The 27,126-nt window shown below is 44.7% G+C and overlaps 1 protein-coding gene across 2 annotated transcripts in view; it reads left to right on the forward strand.

Annotated features, from left to right (window-relative positions):
- wdr7 (WD repeat domain 7) overlaps positions 1-27,126 on the forward strand; it is a 106,438-nt gene that overhangs the window by 66,345 nt on the left and 12,967 nt on the right. For both annotated transcript variants that reach the window (XM_084572726.1, XM_084572727.1), the window contains exons 23-25: positions 7,632-7,859; positions 19,257-19,443; positions 26,996-27,113. In XM_084572726.1, the coding sequence (XP_084428852.1) occupies positions 7,632-7,859; positions 19,257-19,443; positions 26,996-27,113 (533 nt within the window). The remainder of the gene's footprint in view (positions 1-7,631; positions 7,860-19,256; positions 19,444-26,995; positions 27,114-27,126) is intronic.

Genomic DNA, 27,126 nt, shown 5'->3' on the forward strand with positions numbered 1-27,126 from the left:
CTGTTGTGTGGGCCGCTGCATGAGTCAACCTGCCATGCTGGCGAGGGACTCTTGAGATTGAGTTATAAATCCAGGCAAGCAACACGTTTGTGTTTCCGTAGACTGAGCAGTGTATGACAGTGCAGCGTGGCTAATAAACTACAGTAGCTTCCTCCATTTGGGCACTTTCTTCTTCTTCCCTTAAAGGTCAGCTTTGTCAGATTTGCAGCAAATGACAATCCCACTGTAATCACATAATTCAGCCAAGACATTTTCCATTTTAAATACTTGTTTTGTCCATGTCTCAAGTCACAACACACACAGAACAGAAGTCCTTACACAAATAAAACAATAAAAACAGAACAGGTCCTCACATCTAAAACGTATATTTAGTATATAACGTATATATTTCCAGCAACTGTTTATATGTTTTATGATGTTCAACGTGATCCAGCTACATCTTGACACATGCCTGGTCTGCTGTGGACAGTAGGAACCATTATTTTCCACAATGAATAGCAGTGTAGGAAGAAAAGCAAACTAAACGCAGATGGACAGTCAGCAGAGATGAAAAATCAACATCTAAAAAGCAGCAGTTTGGTTTTATCTCCTCTCCTTTTCCTTACAAACTTGTATCCAGTATCTCATGCGGACTTCCCCCTGACCCCCTTCAGTGCCCCCCTCGCATTCGTCTAATTGAAGCACAGAGTTCCCGGTGAGCGCAGATAGCTCTCCTTTCTGTGTCTTAAGACGGTAAAATACACTTAACCTTCAGATGGACTCGGGCGGGTTGGAAGGGCAGCCACCGTTTCAGGACTCAAATCTTTTTTCTCTATCAACTTAATTGTGTTTTCAATTATTTCCCCAGATTTTCTGTCTCCTGACATTTGCTGTAAGGACAGTGTTCACCCCAACTCCCCCTTTCCTCCACCCCACAACACCAGCACTCTTTTACTTTATGAAACTTTCTTCACGATCCAAGAATTGGTCTGTCTTTGGCTTGAGGCCGCGTTAGGAGTTGAATTGTTTCAGCTTGTTTTTGAGTTCTTGTATATTCACTTTTGAATATACAGTGTTTTGTAAATCTTTTCTCCCACCACAATTTTCCGTTTGTCGTTCACCTTCTCCTCCTCCCTTCCCTACATTCTCACATCAGTTTCCTGCTGGTATTGATCTCTTCCCTCAGTCCCAGGTGATCAGGTTTTACCAGTCTCCCATTGATTACCAATGGAGGCAGAGCTGAGGTGCATGATGGGAACACGGTGGGGCTGGAGCATAGTGAGTTATGGGAAGATTATTGGTTTGATATATTTTTTCCCACTAAAAAACAAAACAGAACACTAGATACGTCCAGTATTTTATTATCATGGAGACATGATTTACAGTTCAGATTTAGAGTATCCTTATTTGTAAATCATATATGATAATGTGGCAGCAAGGTCTTACAAAAAAATGTATTATTGTATTATTATATTTCAGTTAAATTGTATATAATACACTCCTCTTTATGTGTCAAACCAGCTATACATCATTCAGGGCAGGCTCTCATCAACATGGCCCTGTTTGGGGAGAAAACAATCATGTGTTCTGCGTAGATGACAAGAGTGTGAACACTTTAAACAAACCTATTTATATGAACAATTTGCTAATAAGGGACTGTGATATACACCAGTATAGAAGTACCAGTCCTTATCTGTGGTAGGTCCCAGCAAGAAGAAATCCAAAAAAGGAAAGAAAACTGCACTAATGAGTGGCCTCTCCACTAAAGTGTGTTGACAGATGTGTGTTAGCTCATCATGTGAGGTTAACTTGGCTCATAAGGTAACAGGAACCATTGTTACTTATATTGATATAAACATTTGTAGCATAATGTAAGATGCTAGTTAGCTTCAGCACTCAGTGTTTCCCCTAGGTTTACGGATTTGAGGGCACGGGGTTTAGTGGGAATAGGTTTTAATGGTTTTCATGTGTTTTCAGTTATTTGACCTGTACATTGAACATGACATTGGGATATTTCTTCTTAGTTCATTCTACTATTTTTGTCTGTTTGTTGGCGCTAGTGGGCGGTTGCCAGTCAGGTTAATTTTTCTTTCAACTTCCTGCTTCACGAATTTCAACAATAGCGGCTACAATTTCGCCAAAGACGAGTCATACAAATGTTTGTATCTCCAGACCTCCTCAGATAACCTTTCCTTGATGTGTTCCATCTTTATTGATCCAATACAATCAATCTGAAAATTACGGAGATGGAGAAGCAGCCGGAAATAGTAAAGCGGAAACACGCTACTACCAAACGGACCAATCACAGTTCCTGCACTCTGCGTCGCCGCAACGCGTATTACATTTCAAGGGAGGTGCACGTCAGGCTACGATGTTGGGGTCTGTGTAGGGTCTTTGCTATTGCCGTAGCTAGCATAAACTGCCTATTAGAGCGACTAACACATAGGCCATAACATAGCAAGTTGAATGCGTAGAATGGACAGTGCTACTGCTAACTATCATATCATTTGTAGAGCAGGTAATAATGGATTATTTCTTATTTATTCTTCATGGTTTCTTTTCCTTCTCATCTCCTGTTAAGTTGTTTTTTTTTCCCTTTTCCCATCTTATGTTTGTGCTTTTCTGTCCTCCTTTCTTAACTTGTCTTTTGTCCTTCCTTCTCCTCTCTTGTCTCATTCGTCTCCTTTTCCATATGCCTCTCCTTCCCTCCATTTTTATTCATTCATTTTCCCTTTTCCCCTCTCCCTCCCATCATCGCTCCTGATTTATTGTCTCTCTCCAGTGCCACCAGTCATCTGTCCTCATTATGTCATTCTGTCATTTAAAGTAATCTTGAAATTATGTCAAATTACAAAGAAAACTGATCTCAGTCCTTATAGCAAAAACTGATATATAAAAAATGAATACAGTAACAAAAGTGATATTTATTTTCATTGAAACTGAACTTTTTGTTAAAGGTAACATGTCAGTTGTTTCTCCTGTTTGTGACGCTTCCATAATTTTACAGTGATTGCATGGACTCTACAGGTTGTTGCATTACACCATCTTGCCCTTTTTTAATAGATTCCTTCCTTTATGGATAATGTCATTTCAGCCAGAAAGCCTTTTTATCTCAATCCATTTCTTGTTTTTATGAAGATTTAGCTGAGCGGAGGCGAGCACTGAGGGGAGCACGTCCATCCCCCTCTTTAGTTTATTCGGTTATGTTTGGGAGCAGGTTGGCCAACAAATAGGATTTAGATGCAATGTCATTACAATAGATCTGCCAGTTGCGAAGGAAGCAGATCGATAGGCTTCAAAAATCAATCAGTCCGTCCACACGGGCGGAGAAGCAGCAGGTACACAGATCCACAGAAAGTGATGCTACCGGGCCGACTGTCCGCAGAAGACCTCACATCTCACAGATAATTTAAGTTTAGGGCAACTGCAAGTCATTAAAAGGTATTTGATTATCAAAGGAGTGACATTCTAATGCAGGGGTGTCAAACATACGGCCTGCGAGCCAAGACTGGCCAGCCAGTGGGTCCAATCTGGCCCCATCGGCGTTAATTGGCAAAGTGCGAAAATTTCTTTTTCAATAAAAATGACTGTTAATTTGTCGGATAGCAACACCCAGAACTAAACAGCAGATAGCAGTGCGCCGAAATTGCGCTTATTTGTCATAAGAAATTTCACATTCAATCCGCTTGAAATCAAATCGCGTACATAATTTGTGTATGTTTCACCTGAACTAACTTTTGCCGAGCTTTTTAATATATTTATTAGTAATTAAATTCACCCTGACTCTATTTGGTATTTGTGCAAACCTTATGTTTCACACTTGAGTTGAAAATACATTTTTAAACACACAACATTTTCAGTCACCGGAGTCAGTTAAATATTTGAAACATTTCAGCTCAGTGCTAGGTTATGACACACTAGCTGTATCCAATGGGATGGTTTTGTCATCCGTTTATTTATCTGATTTTAAATGAGGGTTTGGGGGTCAGGGTTAGATATTATAATTTAATATTTGATGATCTACTTATCAGGTCAGCTTGCTGGTTAAGGTTAGGCATAGGGTTCTCCACTATCGAGAGGGTCAGAGGTACAATCCCCCGCACATGTTCTAGATGCCAGTGTGTCCTTGAGCAACAACCAAAGACCCCTAAGTTGCTCCCAGTACTTGGCACCGGTATGTGAATATGTGGGTAGATGTGTCATTATGACAGTAAAGTGTAAATAGTCAGAAAATGTTTTTTTGTATTATTATAATTATAAAAAAATTATTTAAGACCATCTCAATTTAGAGCCAACTCTTTCTCAGTTTAGTTATCACACTTATTCCAGTATAAAGCTGTATCTTAGCTAAATAGTCTGAAATAAGTAACCGTTTAAGACCATTTAGCAAAGATATAGTTGTAAACGGCACAGTGTCTTGGCAAGGCCTTGACAGGAGGATTAATGCACAGCTAAAAAGGTAGAGGTACTCCTTTGTGTCTTTTTTCTGCTCTGCTGCAGATCTCTGAAACTGGCTGCTGCTTATTCCTGTAAAGCTGTATTACTCTGAGTTTACAGTAATAACTAAATGTGTCTTCTCTATTATCAAGGCAGCCAGATCACCTTTTGTTGACTTAAGTGAGTAAATATAGGTTTCCTCAAATGCTGGATACCAAACTAGGATTTAACATTGCTAATTACAAAGAATGAAAACTAGAGATACTGTATTATGTTGATAATATCACCTGTTTTAGACCAAATCATTTGTAAAGTATAGTAGCAAACTTGTTTTAATATATATTAGTCTTTCATATGAGCTGTTAGAATGTGGTGGTGGTAGATTTCTACTGGTAACGCAAAAAACTGGTCTGGAAAACATCTGGGGAATGGATTGTCAGATTGTCAGCATTCACAGTCAGTCACTATGAATTCTGATGGTGCAGTGTCTTTAAGCACGACAACTCCATAAGTTTGGTGTCGGCACTATCAGACCAGAACATTTCCAGAACATACTGTAGCCATCAGCCCTGTCAGGTGTCAGAAGGTTTGGTCATATAGCTCCATCACTGCTTGGTTGTGGGCTATGAACGCACCACCCACATATACAATATATTCACTCACACCATCATACAGTTACAGCTTTTTGGTTTAGGAAGAACAACAACGGGTGGACACTTAGTAGTTCTGTCCACCCTGCCCACTAAAAACCATGTTACACACGACAAAAGGCCTCGATTTTGTCGCTAACTCCAGCACATACCTCATCTATCTCCCTGTATTTTCCTGTCTTTACTTTCACTTTCTTTCTGTAAATCTGAACTTTTTAGTAATTCTGGTTGGGAGTCTATCTCTAATTCTGTTATCTACTGGCCCAGTCTGGCCCGGGGGATGGATGCCATCTGTAATCCATTTATCAGAGCCGGCCGCTGGGCCTTCTTCCAAATGACAGCTGGCCTTTAGCAATCTCATTATAAAAAGCACCAGGATATAGTATGGAAATATGGGGAGGGGGGGCTGCTGAGATCTGAAAAATGGACCGAGGTAGAAAAGCGGTGGGCAAAAGACAAAATCACACTTGCACAGCTAATAAGATTTGAGTAAGATTCAGTTTGGATGGAATACTTTCATTTACTTCCAAAATACACATGATTGGTCATATAACAAATCTCATAGTAATCAGTTTGGGATTACTTGGACTAGCACCTAGCTGGTTATCGAAAAATAATAGTACACATGCATGGATGAACTGGGTTTATGAGCTAAAAGCGAGACTCACTTAGCCACACACTGTAGCTCATTGAGTGGTCGAGCTGATGAGGAATCAAATGAATATTACAACCGTTAGCCTTGCCGTATGCGCTGAAACCACTGAAGTCATTTCCTCTTGTTGCTTTAATGAGGCGAGGTTAACAACAGCTCAGAGTATACAGATAATTTATTATGATTTATTTTGTTTTAATCACTTCTTTTAGGAGGTTTTATTAACTTACCAGCTTAGTCATTAAATATCTGTACAATCTTTAGGTTTCCTCCAGCCTCTGTCACCTCAGTCAGCGTTTGCTAATCAAGGATCATGCGACATTAACAAATCCAGCGTGTGTGTGAACATCAACAGGAAGTTGACCCAGCAGTGACCACCTCTCTCGCACTGGCTCTATTCATCACACCAAGTGTGCTCACTCACCCCCTGCTTCTGTGTGCGTGTGTCCTTATTGTGTGTGTGTGTGTGTGTGTGTGTGTGTGTGTGTAGTGAGCGAGCGAGCGCATGTTCCACTGGAATACAAATCCATAACAATGCTGTGCTCACTCATCCAGAGAGAGGGAGAAAATAAGAAATAGAAATCTGAGGGTGGAGGCAGTGGGAATGTGTGTGTGGCTCAGTGCGTGCACACACTCACACACACACACACACACACACACCACACACACACACACACACACACACACACAAGTCTTTCTCTCTCTCTTTCTCTCTCTCTCTCACTCACACTCACTCACACACACTCACACACGCTCATTTTTTATGTTGTCCTTATTGGGCCTTTGATCCAAGATGTGTAAGGAGCTCTCATCTCCTACTGTGATACTCTTACAGACACACACACGCACTTTTATCGCTCACACAGACACACTTACTCCACTCAGTGTTGCAACAGTAGTTCCCCACTGTGTGGACCCTGTCACACCCACACTCACAAAAGAGGGTATTTTAGGGTCGTCTTGGCGAACACAATAAAGAGTGCGCGCGCGCACACACACACACACACACTGATGTTGCACGTGTCCAAAATCTTTCCAGAGGTCTGTGAACAGGACCGTCTGTGTGTATGTGTAAATGTGTTTTCACTGTGACTAAAGGCTTTCAGCGTGACAATAAGACGTGTGCCTGTGTGTATGTGTGTGTGTGTGTGTAAGTAATGATTAATACCAGGACAATAGACGTGTGCTTGTTCAGTTGCTCGGCTCACTGGAGTCTCACAGGCCTGCAGGTTTTCTTTTACCACCTTCTAGCATGAAATGGAGAAAAAAGGGAAAGAAATTAAAAAGTAAAACAGGTCCCAGATGTCCTCTGCCTTCATTTGAAAGGGTCACAAAATAAGGAGTCTTAAACTACTGAATATACTACATCCATGAGGTTATGACTGAATTTGTTTGAATTTGATTAAAGTGAATAGTGTATTTTATTTTCACATTGTAATTCTTTGGCTTAAAAGACAGTGTACAATACCCTTTGTACAAGATGTCTAGACCTCCTTACATGGCATTTAAAATGACATACAATTCATAATACAAAAAAACTGTACACGACCATTCTAAATTTCATATCACAGTGGGGTCATTCTAATTTGATATTTGACTGAAGTATACCCGACACTCTATTGTATTTGGTCCAGTATATTTAATGATGCACATCATGAAACACACACAAAACATGAATAAACATCAAGCCTGAAAGTCATTTTCTTACTCTGAAAACAGTAGCTTAACAAAATCATTTAACTGGTTTGCAAAGCATCCTATGGCCTCCATTAGTCAATAGAGTTTGCTGTGCTGAGAAATTAAATAGGGGACATCCCACTTTAAGTCCAGGATAGATACTAGCAAATCACTAAGAACCAGCAGAACAAACAAGTGTTAATTTGTCTCCCTGCTTATCTTGTCATCTTTACTAGGCTGTCTATCAAACCTCCCACCAAACGCCAAGAAGATCTCCAACTCATACGAGGAGCGCCGTAAACAGGCCACCGCTATCGTGCTGCTGGGAGTCATCGGAGCAGAATTCGGCGCTGAGATTGAACCTCCAAAGGGCTCGGCGCGAGCCCGAGCTGGCGGACAGGCGCCCGAAGGTTTCGGCCTGACAAGTGGAGGGTCTTCCAACTACTCATTGGCCAGACACACATGTAAGTACAGAGACAGCACGCATGACATTCAAATGAAAGCTGTGACCAAGGGAGCCCTAGCCTAGTGTGTGCAGGTTTAAAGGTACATCTCATGTTCATTAGTTCACATTTTGGTCCCAAGTCATCGTTTTTCCAAACTCTGAAATCCCCAACTGAAGTATAAACTTCTTGTTGGATTAGAGGTGAGGAGCGAGATGGGATTGATTTTCACCTACCAAGCTTGACACCTTAAGGAGCTTGGCACTGTACACACACACATACACACGCACACACTTTCACACACTCTCTTACACACTGAACCCAGCCTGTGCCATGCTGTGCCTGCAGCCTTGGACCTTGGTAGGCATCAAACCAGCACTAAGTAGAGCTGCTCTTCCGTCCCACTGCTCCTGATCTCTGATTTGTTGCCTCTGGGGGCATCCGCCCAGTGACAGAGCCTGTGCTCTCACCGATAGGCTATGGAGCGATGCTTCTTAGTTGGACCTGTACACAGCAGTCAGCACACCTGTGTGGACTCTCCAGTCTCTCACACATATATAAGAAACCCCAGGCCCACGCCACCAGATGAAAACAACTCCAGATTTAATTGATTCCCTTGAACTCCGTGCCAGGAACGTCTCTGGTCTTTGTGGTGTCCTTGACAACGCGACCACTGGTACCCCTGAGGGGACGGATTTCTTTTCATTGTAACAATTATATCAGTAACTTATATTGTCATGTGTTTCATGTTGTTGAAACCATTTAAAACAAGCTACATAATCGATTTAAAAACAGCTGATGTTATACCTTAAAAATACGGGTAAGGAGGAGGTTGGGGTGGATGGATGGGGCAAAAAGTGTCAGAAATTAAAATGCTTCCATACTTAAATCTGAACTCTTTAACTGGTGTTATTCAAAAAATAAAGAATATATTTTATATAAATTGAAACAACTTGTAACTGGATGAGTTGCAAAACTATTTTAAACTCATAAAGCATTTGATGTATGACTATTTTATGCCATATGCATTTTTCTGCCTACCTTCCTGCCTTTATCTTCCTCCTCAGTTATTTTTCCCGGTCTCATTCAGTTTGTTGTTTTTCTCCCACCTTCCACTTGCCATCCGCCCCCACCCCCCCACTCCCCTACTCCGTTATGAAATTGAAAGATGGATTGGTGTTGTTGGCATACAGCGCAGCGTGTGATGAATGAGAGCTGTCCACCCAGAGAGAGGGAGGGTACAGAAGTCTATACAGCAGAGTATAGATTGATGTTTTCATATGTTGAGGGGGGGAAATGTAGGGGAGATGGAGGGGGAGATTGAGCTTAAGGATGGAAGGAAGGAAGGATGGACAGATGATGACAGAGGGAATGGAGGATGCTGCTGGGCAGAATAAAGGAGACAAACTGTACATCAGTGTACAGCCTCCGGACAATAACGTTCACAGTAAATGTCAAAACACCCCAAGTCCCTACTGAGGCCCATTCACTTTGAACCATGGCATTTTCAAACATTCATGAGAGCTGATTGGAAATTGAGTTTTACTTTGTATTATAGAACATTCAACAGGGAAAAGCAGACTTTCAAGAAGTTGGAGAAATATCTACTGTGAGTCAGATGAAAGAAATCAAAATTTCATGGGATCATGATTTTCATCAGCAATACTTTTTGCCAATATGTGGGATGAATTTTGGTCCGTCATACTTCAGAAGATATCTCTGAAGTATCTTGATGCCTCCGTTACACAAGCAATGGTTTGTGTTTTTTCTCCTAGAGCAGCAGTGGACGTTGCTAAGCGTAGTATGTTATTTAGGTAAATCATGTACTATTTCACCTAATTATTAAACATAGCTGTTAGTTATAGCTGCTTCTTGCTGAATATTGGTTAGCAAAAGGTGATGCTCATAGCGTCTACTCACGCCTGAAATTAAAGCCAAAGCCATTTGCATGTCCTCCCAAAATAGGTGGTGCTGGAAGTGACTTGAGGCCAGTTCACAGATTCTATGATTCCGCTGCAGACTTCAGTTTAAAAAGGCTGACTGAGAAAGAAGACAAGGTCCTTTGGTGGTTGTGTTTGGCTGGACGACCTAAAAAAGTCAGAAAGAGCAAATGGCATGTGTAACCACTTAACAAGAATAGGACCAAGGAGATGGAAGAAGGTGCGAACATCTTGACATACACGAGGTGCTCAGGGTGAACATCCCATTTGCTTCTCTGGCACATGTGCAAAAAGTGCCGTGGTGGACAGATCAAGATGTTTACGTCACATAGAGATAGAAACCATAATTTAGCCCCATTTACACCTGGCATTAACTTGAGATCTGTATCTGATACTGACAGCTGATCCTTCTTTACGTTTACATCCTGCATGGAACTGTGTTCTTATTATGTTGATTGTACTTGCACATTGAACTAATCTAATAATGCTAAAAATTAGTCAAGTTTTGATTTGTTAACGGCGAAGCAGTGCTGCTGTATTTTATTTTTCCTTTCTGGTCAAACATCACTGCTCGTGCCCACATTATTTGTCAAGGTTGCTTGTATTAGAAAGATGTTTGATGATGTTTCTTTACATTTACAACCGGCTGAGATTCTATCACAGTGCGAGCCTACTCAGCTCATGTATTCTCTGAGTTAACATATCTGGATGGGCTGTGCAGGAACTGGCCACATGTTAATACCAGGTGTAAATGGCTGCTTACAGAGGTGCTTGTGGAACTGCTGCTAACATGCTGGTTCTCTTTCATAATATTTCGTTCGATGTCTCACTATGGGATGCACGCCTCGCTGCAGCCCTCAGAAGCATTAATCTCATTACGCCAATCCTGATTGGCTGGTGAACGTGTCCGTCCGCCATAGGTAGTCCCACCTACCTTAAATAGCTCAGGCGGACGGCAACACGTCATTCAAACACCTCTTCTCACTCGGAGCATATCTCGCGTCCAGGGCTAGCTAGCTAAACTGTCCACAGACTGATCTTTTTTAGCTTCGGTCGCCGGGCGCTTCTGGCCTTGGACGTGTTCTGCCAGTCGGTCACACCAGATCGACCCCAGTGCTTCCTCGCCCTCCACGGCCTGGTCAGCACTGTCCTCGACGCCTCACCACGGCGCTTCGAGTACCGAGTATTAACACACCAGTTAATCCCTCGTCTTCATAAGTTAACACACCAGTTAACTGCACCCGGTTAACACACCAGTTAGCTGAAACACCTAGTTAGCACACCAGCTAACTGCCTCGATTAGCCTTGCTGGCACACCAGCTAGCGAGGAATGGAGGCTAGAATCCCTCACACCAGAGGGCACGGAGACTCCGGGGCCCGTCCCTGTCGCTGTGGGAATAAGATCTCGAAAAATGATCCACACCAGGTCTGCTCGAGCTGCCTAGGGCTGGAACACGCCCGACTGGCTATCGATGTCCCCGGCTCGTGTCAACACTGCGCAGTGTTCACAATTAAGAGTCTCCGCAGACGGCTAGCCCGCCAGGCTAGCTTGTCTGGACACGACCCCTTTCTCCCTCCCGACGGCGCCGCCGCAGAGGACGGAGAGGAGATGGCGGTCGCTGCGGTGGCGACTCCGAAGGCTAGCGCCAGCTGGGGCTCCCAGCTCGACCTAGCCGCGGATCCCCCGCAGGAGGAAGATGTTCTGGAACTGGACTATGGGGACGATGAAGATGCCGCCTCGGAACTCCTCATATCAGAGGATGAAGAAGAGGACGACGTCTTCATCACTCCGGCCCGGGCTGCGCAGCCCGCGGCCTTCGTCGCCTCTCGGGATGGAGAGGAGGGTAGCATACCAGCTTCTCCCCTCCCCAGCTCGGACATGCTCGACGTGTGCAAACGCGCTGCTGCCCGGCTTGGCATCCCCTGGCCCGCTGTCGTAGCTGAGACCACCAGATCCCGCTACGAGGGGAAGAAATTGCCCTTGGCCAAGAGCGCGACGAAGCAACTTCTCCCCGTCTTCCCAGAGCTGCTGGATGAGGTCGCGCGCTCGTGGAGAGACCGCCCTTTCAGCAGCAGGAGCCCGATTCCCGGAGCCTCGTCCCTCGATTGTGAGGCGATGGACAGCCTGGGTCTGCTCCGCATGCCTCCGATGGAGCCACTCGTTGCGGCGCACCTCCACCCCCGCCTGTCAGCGGTGTCCCCTCGGAGCCCCAGCCTGCCGTCCAAGTCGGACCGTTTTCAGTCAGCCCTGACTGAAAAGGCGTACAAGGCGGCTGCGCTTTCGGCCAGAGCGCTCAATGTCCTCTCCCTGCTCACGGCTTATCAGGCTGAGTTGTGCGAGGATTTTGCGCAAACTCAAGACCCAGCAACGTGGGAGGAAATACCGGTCATCACCGACCTGTGTCTCCGTGTCCAACGCTGCGCGGTCCAGGCCACGGGGAGATCGCTGGGGACCATGGTCCTGCAGGAACGAGCGCGATGGCTTAACCTCGCCAACCTGTCGGACAGAGAGAAGGACGACATCCTGGACATGCCCATTGTCCCGGAGGGGATTTTTGGTTCCGCGTTGGCCTCGATGCAACGGCGGTGTGAAGCCAAAAAGAAGGAGGATGAAGCTCTCCAGCTCTGCCTCCCTCGAAAGCCCCCAGCGCCCTCTCCACCTGCGCAGCGTAAAACCTTTGCGCAGGCCGCTTCTCAGGTTTCGCAGTTCAAAATGCCGAAACAGCTGAGACCCCAGCCCGCCCCACCTGCCCCGCCTGGTCGGCCCGGCTGGCCCAAAAAAACCCCCGGCCCCGACTGCAGCTTCGCCGGCGCGGCCCGCGCAAGCTGCCAGCAACCAGGCCAGGAAGAAGAAGAGAGCGGCCTGACCACCCCTCTCTCCACCGGTGTTGCAGCTGGAAGTTCCCCGTTCTCCAGCTCCACCTGTTTGGCTTTTGAGCGTGCACCTGGGGGTCCCCCACGCCCCCATCTCCCAGCTGCCACGGACCGTGCCAGAGCAAGCCGGGAGAGATGGACATTTGACGGCGGAGGGTTCAGCGGTTACCCCTCTCTCATGTCCACAAGCACGCACACATACACAAGTTTTCACGCAGAAAATAAAGTGTGTTCCACTGTCGCATCCAGGCCGCGGGCTAAGGGCGCAGTTAATAAAAGCCAAATTTGTCAAAATAAGCAGCGCGGTGGCGACACCCGCTGCCCCCCTCCGGCGAGAGGCCGCGGCTCTCCCCGGGGTGGGGGCTGTGAGGTCCCAGCCGCTGCGCTGTCCTCCCGGGCAAAAATGCACGGCGCCGCACAGGGACCGTGTCGTTCCACCACGAGAGGGCGCCACCGCACCACGACGGGCGCCTCTCGTGGTGGAGGGACTGCGATGCGTGTCGCCTCTCTCTCTCAGATGGGAGAGATGGGCCGCACTCGCAGCCCCATCCTGGGTGTTAAAGACGATCTTGAAGGGTTACAGGCTGCAGTTCGCCGCTGTTCCCCCGCGGTTCGCCGGTATAATACAATCCCAGGCTCAGGGAGAGTCAGCTCGTGTTTTACGAGAGGAAATCCTCTCACTGTTAAACAAAGGAGCAATATGTGTCGTCCCTCCCGCACAGTGTCAGAGCGGTTTTTACTCCAGGTATTTTCTGGTCCCCAAACGGGGGGGGAGCGGGATTCGCCCTATCCTGGATTTGCGGGCTCTGAACAAATATCTGAGGAAATACAAGTTCAGGATGCTTACACACGCATCCCTGCTGCGTCTTGTGCGTCAGAACGATTGGTTCACTTCTGTCGATCTGAAAGACGCGTATTTCCACATCCCGATCTATCCTCCCCACAGAAAGTATCTGAGGTTCGCTTTCCAGGGGATCTGCTACGAGTACCGCGTGCTCCCTTTCGGCCTGTCTTTAAGCCCGAGGGTGTTCGTGCGGTGCACGGAAGCAGCAATAGCCCCGCTGAGACGGCGGGGCATCCGCTTGGCCACGTATCTGGACGATTGGCTGCTTTTGGCACAATCGGAGCAGGAGGCCAGGGCGCACACGCGTATTCTCACACGGCACCTAGTCGATCTGGGTTTTGTGATAAACGCGGAAAAGAGCACGCTGTCCCCGGCGCAGGGCATAATCTTTCTGGGATTATCCCTGGACTCGGTAACTTTCACGGCGCACCTGTCGGCGGAACGAGTGAAAGCTTTCAGGACGTGTCTCGCGCTTTTTCATCCAGGCAGGTCTGTTCAATTCAGATTGTGTCTTCGGTTACTCGGACTGATGGCGTCTGCCATCCTCGTAGTCCGTCTCGGTCGCCTCCACATGAGGGAGTTCCAGCTTTGGGTGGCCTCGTGTGGGTTGGATCCCGTGCGTCATGGCGCGCGGAGAGTGTTGGTCACACCGGAGTGCGCCAGGGCGCTGCGCCACTGGCGGGCCCCGTCCTTTCTGACCCTGGGGGTGCCCATGGGTTCCGTCCTGTCCAGGAAGGTGGTCACTACGGACGCCAGCCTGACGGGTTGGGGCGGAATTCACGAGGGCCGGTCTGTGAGGGGCCGCTGGGGATCGGACCTCCAGCGGGCTCACATAAATTTTCTGGAACTTTCAGCGGTGTTCCTCTCCCTGAAACATTTCCTTCCGTCTCTCATGGGTCATCATGTCCTAGTGAGGACGGACAATACGACGACGGTGGCGTATATCAACCGTCAGGGGGGATTGCGCTCCCGTCAGTTGCACATGCTGGCACGCAAACTGATCCTGTGGAGCTGCGGCCGTCTCCTCTCCTTGAGGGCGACGCACGTCCCGGGCGCGCTGAACACGGGCGCGGACCTGTTGTCCAGAGGCGCGCCGGTGTACGGGGAATGGGCTCTGCACCCGGAGATTGTGGGACAGATATGGTCCCGCTATGGTCGGGCCGCGGTGGATCTGTTCGCGTCGAGAGAGAACGCGCAGTGCGCGCTGTTTTACTCTCTGCGCAGCCTGGATGCTCCCCTCGGCGTAGACGCACTAGCGCACGCCTGGCCGCATGAGCTTCTTTACGCGTTCCCTCCCCTGGCCTTGATACCCCCCACTCTGTCCAGAGTGAGGGAGCACGGCCTCGCATAGATTTTGGTAGCTCCGCATTGGCCTGCGATGCATTGGCTGGCGGAGATATATCGGTTACTGTGCGCTCAGCCCTGGCAGCTCCCGCTGCGCAGGGACCTGCTGTCGCAGGGGGGGGGGACGGTCTTCCACCCGCACCCGGAACGCCTGGCGCTGTGGGCTTGGCCCCTGAATGGCTCAATCTGTCGGCTATGGGACTGTCACAGCGTGTGATTTCCACGATTCAGAGCGCTCGGGCCTCCTCCACTAGGTCTTTATATGACTGTAAGTGGAGAGTGTTTGAGGGGTGGTGTCACAGTAACGGCCACATTCCTTTTCAGTGTCCGGTAGGAGTGATATTGTCATTCTTGCAGGACCTGATTGACAAGCGAAAAGCCTTCTCCACGGTTAAAGTGTACTTGGCGGCTATCGCCGCCTGTCACGTGGGGTTTGGGAAGCGAACGGCTAGCCAGCACCCTCTGGTTTGCCGTTTTATGAAGGGGGCGCGCAGGCTCCTCCCCGTTTCCAGACCGCTGGTACCTCCGTGGGATCTGGCTGTGGTTCTGGAGGGACTTAAGGGCCCTCCTTTTGAACCACTGGAGGGAGCAGATTTGAAACACGTGTCTTTGAAGACTGTGTTGTTGCTGGCTCTGGCTTCGGCCAAACGAGTTAGTGACATCCATGCGCTTTCGGTACATCCGTCATGCGCTCAGTTCTTCCCGGGGGATGTGAGGATGATTTTGAGGCCCAACCCGGCTTTTGTGCCCAAGGTGTTGGGCTCATGTTCCCCTATTGACCTTGTGGCTTTTGCTGCTTCATCAGAGGGCCAGCAGTCACATGCGTTATGTCCGGCTCGTGCGGTGCGCACTTACATGGACAGGACTAAGGGGTTCAGGAGGAGCGATCAGCTGTTTGTCTCCTGGGCTAATCCTCATAAAGGAAAACCTGTCACGAAGCAGCGCCTATCCCACTGGATGGTGGAGGCGATTGCTTTGGCCTATACGAGTCAGGGTTTGCAGCCACCTGTGGGCCTGCGAGCGCACTCGACTCGGGGCTTGGCCGCATCCTGGGCCTTATTCAGGGGAGTCTCTGTTCAGGACATCTGTGCTGCGGCGAGTTGGTCCTCGCCTCTCACGTTTGTCCGCTTCTATAGGTTGGACGTCTCCGCGCCGTGCGTGGCACGCGCGGTTTTACTGTCCTGATGGGAGCAGAGTGTTTTTCCCTGTGGGTTGGTGGACGCTAGATAAGCTTGTCTGGCAATACGGGAGCTACCACATCCCATAGTGAGACATCGAACGAAATATTATGAAAGAGAACTTTAGGTTATTTACATAACCCCGGTTCTCTGAGTAATATGAGTGAGATGTCTCACCAGACAACCCTTCTTGCTTGGGCGAGTGAGAAGAGGTGCTTATCTTGAATGACGTGTTGCCGTCCGCCTGAGCTATTTAAGGTAGGTGGGACTACCTATGGCGGACGGACACGTTCACCAGCCAATCAGGATTGGCGTAATGAGATTAATGCTTCTGAGGGCTGCAGCGAGGCGTGCATCCCATAGTGAGACATCTCACTCATATTACTCAGAGAACCGGGGTTATGTAAATAACCTAAAGTTATCCAGGAACATCGTCTGGCTAAACAGCACAATAGCCTCCCTGCTTACGTTAGCTGGCTGTGAATTACGGATTGGTGGTTATGCAATAAATAAGCATGTATGCAACAGTTATGGGCTAAATATTGTGTTTATTATCTTCTAATTACATTTTTGAACCCAATGTACACAGTGTTACTCTCTCCTTCCTTCTCAGTCTCATTCTTTTCTCGATTCTCTCTACCTCACTCTGCAGCCAATCCGATCCAGCTCTCATCCACTAACCAAGTCCCCAACATTGATTTACCTTCACCTCTCATTTAAGCTCAAACAGAGGAAGAGAGGGAGAAGGAGGAAGATTGAGAAAAGAAAGCACAAAGCCTGTTAGTGGTCGTTTCGGACTGGTACATTTTAGACGTCACCAATCTGTCACTATTTCACACTCTCGTCTTCTCCATTTTACCTTCCTTCCTCCTTTCCTTCCTCTCTCCTCTTCCTCCTGGGCTAATCACCCTCTGTGTGTTAATGTGACATGTTTACTGCCCTAACTAACAGCTCATTATGGCCAACTGATGCTTTGTCAATAGCTATTGGTTCATTTGGGCGCAGGCCGGCCTCTGCCTCTGCTGTGAGAAATGGACCAGACTCTGGACCTTTTGCACTTCCTGGTCACCGATTAGAGGAGAGGGGCTGTAAATTTGAATCTCAATCTACCCAATTACAACCCTGATTGTTAACGACCACCTTTAATTGTCCAGCAAAAACTAAATAATGGGGCTTATAAGGGCAAATGTTGATGTCAGATTAAGCTCCCTCAGGTTCATAACAAACACACACACAAATCACACACACCCGCCCACCCACAGTCACTGCTCACGGTGAACTCCGACCTCATGACCCCTAAAGCCTGTTTGGCATTGGTGGGGTTGGGAGTGTTCGCCGAATCACTAAGTGAAGCATATACACAATAAGGAGGACAACGAAATCAATAAACTGTTCTTTATTGTAATGTCCCATTTGAAATAAACGGTTTCATACTTTGCTTTAATTTAAAACTGAACATACAAAAATGAAAGAACACATAGCTGTAATGTTAATTATTTAAGTGAACAAAGAACGCTTTAGAAATGAGAACCAGGTGAAAAGGGCATGAATACATGGTATAAATAAGAGTGTCATTGATTTCTGTGTGGTCTGGATTTGTAATAATCACTAAGTGGAGGTCAAAGTTCATGCAGTTCTACATCACCACTGATATTTATAGTCCACTGTTTGTATGTATATAGATGTATGTTACTAAAACTTGATTGATTTTAGCTCATTCATGTTTGCTGCTTCATGTTGATCACGAACCCAGGGTCAAAGTTCACCGTCTTGTCACTAATTCAGTCACACCACGCTAACAACGCACCTGATCTACATGTTTGAAGCACAGTCACCACCAGCTATAACATTTGCACTGCTGTCTGTCTCATACGGTCTGCATCGCCCGTAACAACGTAGCAGAAGAATGCTAACGTAGTTAGTGCTCCATCTGTCACTGCCATCGTATAATGGTCATGCCAAGCAATGCTAACACGGTTAGCTTCTTGCTATATCTTTCATAGACCCATCCATAGGCTGTGCATGTGTGTAGATATAAACCAATAAGGAAGGGGTTTGCCATATACGGGAGGCTGATGATGAAATGCCATGAGATCCAGGTGATGAGATTAGCTGTGTGTATCTGGAGACGGCAGGACCTTTAGAGCCACCAAAGGATTCTAACTGAAGTAAATGATCGGTTTAATATTATATGTTTCTTCATTTTATGACTCTTTAACATTTGCATTTCAAGTGAAAATACAGTGAATTGATTTCTGAGTGTACTCAGACAGTAGGAGAAGAAAAGAGCCTTCATATTATGGATGTAGAATCTCGGAGACAGGCTTTCTGCTGCAACAAAACTGATTTGAAACGTGGCAGTTTTAGCCAAGAGCAACCAGTGAGCAAAGCAAAATGAAATTTACAGCCCAGATATTCACAGTAATCTGCAATTCTCTGTAATTCCCTTTAGCTCGATCTTTGTTAAAAATTTGCTAAAATCTTTGTACCTTAGGCTGCAACGGGTGAGACAGGCAAAGACAGACAGCTCAAAGGGGAATGAAGGGCGGGGGGTGACATGTATTTGGGAAAGGAGGGTGTTATTGAGGGATGGGGGATATTTTCTGGAGTCTTAATGGTCAGTCCGTCCCCACAGAGACTGGCTCAAATGTCAGGTCAGCTATGAAGTGACCTCCATCCTGCTTGCTGTCTTTATCCTCTGTGTGTGTGTGTGTTTGTGTGTGTGGCACGAAAGTTAGAATATTTTCACCCAAATCTTATTTGAAATGTTAACGGTTGTTGTTTTTTCTTAATAAGAAGATTTCTCTATGAAAAATGTCTGTTTCAGATCGCTCCCATGGTGCTTTAATGTAGCAGCTATGTTGCATTGATGGGCGTGGCTATACTGAACCGATATCTAACAATGATGTGTTTAAATGCTGTAGATTGGTCAAAACAAGGAAGGAATATGTACTTTTCTGGACCGACTCAGTCATTGGGCTACATCCAGCACACCTAGATTAATGTTTTCAATATGTCAGCTTTGGTTGTATCCCTCAATAACCAAATTAGTAAATAAATTAATCATCTTAATTCAGTTTTTGTCCGCAAATTAGTCTTAATATTCCTGCATATTAAGGAATAAAAAGCAAAAACACAGCTAATTAAATCATATAAAATGCTCTGCTAGAAGGTGAACATCACCACAGAGGGTTTTCAGATAAAATCCCGACTGACTCTACTCTGATTCGGTTTGCAGGTAAAGCACTGACCTTCCTGCTGCTGCAGCCCCCCAGCCCCAAGCTGCCTCCCCACAGCACCATCCGGCGCACCGCCATTGATCTAATTGGTCGAGGCTTCACTGTTTGGGAGCCCTATATGGACGTGTCAGCGGTGCTCATGGGACTTCTGGAGCTGTGCGCCGATGCAGAGAAGCAGTTGGCCAAGTGAGTCCACAGGCGCACGCACATACAATTGAATTAAACAAATTTCCTGAATTCTGGTCAAACTATTATATGAAATCAAGTTAAAGGACTTGACCTTAGACTTGTATTGACTTAGGCTTGCTTCATTTAAACTTAAAACTCAAGGACTTGTGACTTGACTTCAAGCACTTTTTGACTTAAGACAATGTTTATTGGGTAATTTGATGACTAGTATGTCCATTTACACCTGGAATATTTTTAGACATGTGTCTTGAGTGACTATAGCGTTCTTGTATGTCATTTGTTATTTTTTTTGTTGTTTAGATTTATTCATTAGTTCAGTAAGCTAAAATATACAAGAAGGAAAGTTGTTAAAGGCCCTCTCTCCATCCAGAATAGCACCTGTGTGTTTTTTCTTTGGGTGCTTGAGCATTTCACAGAGCCACCTTTTTGTTTGAGATAATTTGTAATACTCCCCTGCTACCAAAACTCTGGGGTTTGACATGTGTTTACTCTGTACTTGGTCATACTCAATTTCTAAAATTGTTGGGTCGACTGAAGCTGCTAAATTGTCTAAACTGGTCTGAGCAATCTGATCTCAATGTGTCCTCAAAGCAGCTGCCACTTGATCAGATCTTCCAGGACGTAGTTCAGTGCCAGTTGTTAACATGGCCACAGAAAACTCCCAGCTCAACCGTTGGACTCCAGAATTGTTTTTAGATCGTTTTAGTTCCTCAAGTACTTTGACTTGATTGACTGAACAAAAAGATACCGGGACAGATCAATCTTTGAGTGTTCTCAGTTCCTATTTAGGAACTGATTGGTGAATATATTGTTTCTGCCTCTTTGTTCAGCCATTCCGTCCCAGATTCTAGAGTACACAGACCTATATGTATGGTAAATGGACTTTTCTACCTATTAGTACTCAAAACGTTTTACAGTCACAGTAATAACACGTTTACCCACTCATTCACACAAGCACACACACATTAACACACCAGTGCCAGACACTGGGAACAACTCAGGGTTCAGTGTTTTGTTCAACCCATGCCGGACACTTCAGCGAATGCGTCGTACACATCCGCGAATACACACAAACACACTCTCATACACACACACTGACTCGTGTTTCTGTTTTCGTGAGGACCTTCCACTGACATAATGCATTCCCTAGCACCTTACCACAGCCATCTAAGTGCCTTTGCCCTAAAACCGAGTCTTGGCAGGTTTTAACCCTCAAAAATGTCAAAATGGCTGTGTTCTATGAAAAATTGGCCCCCACAACTTAACAAAAACAAGACCACGCTCAAACACAAAAGCATTATAGAGCGAGCACAATGAGTTATGGAAGGCAGACTGTAATCTGATTGCAGGACATTATGATGATGTAACAATGTCTGTGTTGTTCTGACATGAGACTCCTCTCTCTGTGTGCATATGTGTTTGTCTGTGTTCCAGCTCCTTTTTATTTATCTATTTATTCATTGTTTCCCCCCACCAGCAGTGGTGCTTAAAACTGTCCATCCAGAAGACTAGTGGGGGTATTGTCTAGCAGTTTCCAACTCCTCAGAAGATAAGCCCTTTAGAGTTTAATAAGATTTCCTCCCGGTGGAGAATGAAGCTCAGCAGAGGACGCAGCAAAACCGTGTTGCAGTTGTAGCTTCATAGTGAAATATAGCTGGACTATCAACATTACTACCAGCAGAGGTCAGAGGTCGTGGCGGCCTTTATACAATCACAGTGAGCTTGTGGTTGAAGCACCTTCTTTTTTTTTTTGTACAAGCAAAGGCCATGGGTCACATAGAGAGGCTAATTCAGTGGCATCTTCTCATGTATGGTTCAAAGGACTGCATGTCTGTGTGGGTGTGTGTCTTCCTCCCTGCTGAAATCTAACTGGCCAATATTAGTTGATCCTATTAAGGCTGAAACTCGAGCTAGGCCAGTCTGGTTAAATGAGTATAGATATGTCTGCTGCCGCTGTGTGTGTGTCTGTAGAAGAGAAACAATTGAATTGGAATAAATTTTAGTAGAATAGGAAGGATTTAAAAGGATAATATTCAGCATTTTTACATAAAACGATGCATAGACTGATAGAAAATAGTGCTAATAGCGGGTTTATCTGCAGAGTCCCAGACCCCCTGACTGTATTTTCTTATTTTGCTGTGTTCGAGACATTTCTGGACTGCAACTTCTCTTCTGGATGTTCAAAGAGCTGTAGATTTGTGGGTCTGCATGACATGTTTTACGGATGGAAAATTGTGGTGTGAATGTGTCCAGAAAGTGGTGGAAGGGTGCCTGTTATAGATAAAATGTTACAATGTTAGATGTTCCTTTAAAAGGTTTCAGATAAAAGTATATAAAAGTAATCACTATGAGTCAAAAGCTCAGCTTTCCAACTGCTCTGAACTCTGTTCCCAATATCTTTTTGTTGAATACTACTTTCCTACATCTGCTCGTCTCACATTTATTTATATGATCATCTGCTTGGAGCGAATATTGCAGAACTGAGATGAATATGGATTTTTTCTAACTGATAATCTTGCGCATCTTCTCTTTCGTCCTAGAATAAAAATATAGAACTGAAAATGAGATCCCCTTTAACAGATCATCTTCTGGAAATGCATTTTAGCTGTGAAATAATTAAAGCAGCAGCATCTATATTAGCATTATTATAGAAGCATTAGTAGTAGTTGAACTGCAGCAACATCATTTGTTTGATCTCCTTAATACTTCTAGTTTTCTTAATACTTTCAATTTTGTGTCCCCAGTGACTTGGTGATGTTGAGTAAATGCTAAAACCTAACACACACACACACAGAGTTCATGACCATGTATAATTAATAATGTGGTGTCTGCAGGTGCGTGTTGTTGCCTCCTGGTGTTGTTGAAGTAAACAGCACGAGGGCTGATCAATGAGACACACAGTAATCACATCACTGTGGTATAATACACACATTCACACAGTCCGCTTCAGTATTCCTACGCTCAGGCAGTTTACTCGGTGGAAAGAGAAAGAGAATGTGCAGAGCTGGATGTGCCTAAAAGAGTGTGCATGCACACACACACGCACAGAGGATGGATTTCCATGCAGCTGACTTGCAGTGAGGCTTTTTGTCCCTGATGCACCCAACCAGTTGTCAATATACTCCTTGCCGAGCTGTGTGATAATCCCTCTTCAATAGGCAGAGATTGGAAAAAGCTCCTGGTATAGAAGACTCTCACACGTGTTTTATGCTTTTAGATACACAAGCTTGAAAAAAAAAAACTCCTTCAACAGCCTGTATGTGTGTGTGTTACACCTGAAACTCACCTTTTTTTAAGCAGCCCCTTTCAGACATAAACCTGAAAGAAAATATGTAATTATAATTGTGTTTGCTATTATGATGGCAGGTCTTCTTGTCTGTCTCATGAAACCAGACAACGCTGGCCAAACTGACGCTAGTTTACTGGCGCCATCTTGATGACAAACCCACACTTCCTCCAGACCGTTTAATTAATAGTGAGAAAAAAAAATAATATTTGACATGTTCTTTAGTTTTTTGGTTTGACCCAAGTCCCATCCACTAGGAGGTGGAGCTTATGACCTACACTGCAGCCAGACACCAGGGGGAGCTCTACTTGCTTTGGCTTCACTTTTGAGGAGCAGTTCAGTCCATCTTTATACAGTCTATGCTTGTACATGTTAAACCAGAACTTATTTACATGTTTTGTGTGTGTGTGTGTACAGATTAAAAAAATAACATTATATTCATCCTGACCTAAAAGGTTCCGTGGGTGTATCTTTGGTCAGAGTCAGGCTGGCTGTTTCCCATCTTATGCTAGGCTTATCATATCCCGACATCAGCTCTGAAAAGAGAGATATGATTAATATCCACGTTCCTAGAGAGAAAGAAATATGTATATTTTCCAAACTGCATACGCATTTCATGAACTGTTGACAGCTACCAATAGATTTGAATTTTCACTTGTGTTCTCTTTCTTTCACTATTTCAACATATGGTTCAAACTTATAAATTGGGCTAAACCACATGGCTATTTTATCATATATTTTTTTTTAAATAAGAATTTAAATAATCAAGACGCATAGCACAAGGAACTTGCACTTGTTAGAAGAGTACTTTAAACTGTACTTTTAAATTTCCTTCCTGCTCTCATCAGATCAGAGTGAGGTTTGTTTGCAGACATCACCGCAGAGATAATGCTTGTTTCAATTTGTGCTTATGTCTGTTCTAGAGAATGTATTGTGTGTATGACTTGCAGGGATAACTATACCTCTGGATGTTGTGTTTATTCTGTATATATATATATGGGTTGAAAAACAGAACGCATTTGTCATGCAGAGTGAAATGAATGTTTTGGTCTTCTGTATGTCATGCAGCGATAAGTACGTAGTGTGGCCACCATATACGTTGACTTCTGAACCCTGCAGGATGCTCAGCACAAGAAAACAATAATCACAGAGCTGCAGGTCACTTCTCAGAAAAAAACATGCTGATCTGTTTTTATTTGTGAGTTTGTGTGTGTGTGTGTGTGTGTGTGTGTGTGTGTGTGTGTGAGAGAGAGAGAGAGAGAGAGTGAGAGAGCTTAAATGGTGTCTCTTTGAGTCTTTTTCTGATGTTCAATAAGCAGTTATCAGTTTTATTTAACAATCACAAAAAAATAAATCTGCCTGTCCTATAATTAGTCAGTCAACGAGCTGGTGTATCAATATTTTAGCTCGCCAGTCAAAAAAACAGTAAATGGATTTATGAGGAAGCATTCAGTCTATAACTAAACCAACTAGTGAAGCGTTTCATAAAATCAGTCAGCCATATATCAGCCAATAGCGACGCTACCAATCAGCAAGCTACAGACTGAACAAGCCAGTTAAAAAGGTACCCAATGAGACTGTTAAAGACCAGATATCATGTGTCCTCGGTGATTGGATCACAAGAGGGCTGCTCTGAGTATGTTTGTCCACACCTTGCATTGAAATAAGGGGTGGGACTCAATTAAAAAAAATAATAATAATCTAATTAATTAGAGGCTTTGTAATGAATTAACCTTGATTAATCACATTTTAATCACATAACATTTGCCCCAAAAAGCAACATTTTTTTATTATAAATGGACTTTAGTGGTCAACTGAATCAAATAATAGACACAGACCTGAATACTGTAAACTCAAGCTCTTTTAATGTCTGGGAAAATGCATTTCAATTCAAAACAGTAGAAACAGAAAGAAAATATCCCTGGCCAAAACTGAACAAACCTAAAGTTAAACTGCCACTTTAAGTACTTTTTCAGAACAGTATTGACTTAACTCACTCTTTTTTTTTTCTGAGGAGGTTCGGAGTTACAGACATTTTTATGACTCATCTTCTATGAAATTTCTGCAAAAGTTCCCAACTGGCAAAAAGGACACAGCATCGACTAGCGTTTGGGTGGTGTTTTTACAGAGCGAGTCAGACTGACGAGTGCGCAAGTATAAATGGCTCATAGCGTAGGCTACGTGCGTAGGCTACGCCGTCTACCTCCCACAGTACTCTAAATGAGCCTTAAGCCGTGTGTTTACTCAGTCAGCAAGCAAACCAGTTATTAGTCAGCCCATTTAGAGTTAGTCAGTCAAGCATGGTCAACCCTCTACTTGACCTGGGTTTGGCTTTAGCCAGCTTTGGTAAGCAGTTTTTCTTTTCAGGAGTACAAATTGCATATTGAAATGAGCATGCATATGGACAGGGGATTATTTTTTCTGTGTGTCATTTCGGTGTTTCCCCTAAAAGGGTGACACTAGCCTCAAATAAATGTGCCAAACCAGTCAGCAAACCATTCAGTTACCCCATCTTCAACTCAGTGAGAAAACCAGTCGGTAGGTCTGTCAGTCCCTAAACAGTCAGCCATATACACAAGGTCTTGGTTTCTTGCAGCAGTGACTCTCATCATGTAACTGAGGTTATTCACTCCTCCCTCACACACAAAAATCAATACCTCCAGTCCTCACTGTGTGTGTATGTGTGTGACTCAGTATTGACTGGATAATGTCAGCGTGATATTGGCTGTGAATGCAGTCATGTTGCCAGGTTCACACACTGAACCCTGCCTGTACAGCACGGAAAGTTCACCACAGCTGAATAGTATCAGTCGTGGTTCATTTCAGTGCAGCCACTTAAATACAGCTTTAGTTTGTTTTTTATTTTTGAAGGAATCATGACTAATTTTAAATTTTAATTGTGTCTGGATCTCTTTGTATTGTTGGTCAGACTAAAAAAAAATAAAAAAATTAATAAACTGTAATACAATGTCTGAATACTCCTGATCAGGCCTGGCACACACGTTTGATTCATAGTTTTAACTTCAATTCATGTTTTATGACCGTGTCACTTCTCCTGTGACTCTAATGATAATCCAGATTATTTCATTACATGTTCTAAACGTAGGTTATTAACCTCAGTGGGGCTCAGTACAATTAGCTCCTTGCACTCCCGCTGCCTTATATCAACATTGTGACTGTTTCCAATTACAGCCACCTCTCTAAATGAAATTAAACATTTCAATATTGGTGATATATTGCCAATATATTACCAGCATTAATTACGGGATCTGTAGCTGTGATGTGTAATCAGAGGAGATGAATCGTACAGCTCAGTCGTCCGTCCACCCATCACTCCCCCTCTCTCTCTTTCTCTCCCCAGAGTCATTTGTTAACAAGGTGGCCTAGCTCGCCCTCTTGGTCTTTCTCTGTCTCTCTCTTACACACACACACTCACACTCGGAGGGGTGTGTGGCCAGCTGTTAGGGTGCATGTGTGTCTAATTCCTGTTGCATTGTGGGAGTCCATTATGCTGTCGCCTGGTGAATAGCTCCCATTGACTCGGCCTTGACATTATAAGCTGCCCGCTAATCTCTTCACTCCATATATTAGTAAGACTCAATCTCTCTGCCGCTTTTCTCAGATTTATCTCGTTTTCTTCCGCTCTTCCTAAAGCGGTTTATTTAAGAGTATCTCTTTAGTCTTTTTAATCTCTCTTTAAAAGATGTGCCTGGTAATGGTGTATATTTTTTTTTTATTGTTAGCAAATCTCGTGAAAAGCCTCAAACCAACACTGAATACGTCCCACTGAAAATATTGAGTGCATTACCAAACTCTGATACATTGTATTGCTTTGTGCTAGAAAGCCCGATTGTAGTTCAAAAACCTTTGAAAACACATCAAACAGTCACACTGCATGATCTTTATTTATCACGAACACACACTTTTTGGTTTCAGTGGACTTAAATTTACAGTATATAGACCACCCTGCTCCCACAAATACTCAACAGAGTACAGTAAATGTACTATTTACAAAGAGGGTTGTGTAAGACTCTATAGTTTCAAATGGTCAAGATTAATAATAACAAGTGACTAACACTGTTTTTTTTTCATCATCTGATTCAAGAACCATAGATCTTGAACTCTCTTATCCCTTCCCTAGTGATCTTTTCTTTCACAGACCTGTGAAAGACCAAAAAAAATCTATCATCTGCTTCTGTCTGTTTTTATGTTTACAATTTAGGAGCATTTGAATGTAACCTCTTTCCCTCTGTCTCTCCTCAGTATTACGATGGGTTTGCCCCTCAACCCGCCTGCAGATTCCGCTCGCTCGGCCCGGCATGCCCTCTCTCTTATTGCTACTGCCCGGCCGCCTGCCTTCATCACAACCATTGCAAGAGAGGTGAGATAGAAGC

This window comes from Chelon labrosus, assembly GCF_963514085.1.
Source record: "Chelon labrosus genome assembly, chromosome: 22".
Lineage (NCBI taxonomy): Eukaryota > Metazoa > Chordata > Actinopteri > Mugiliformes > Mugilidae > Chelon > Chelon labrosus.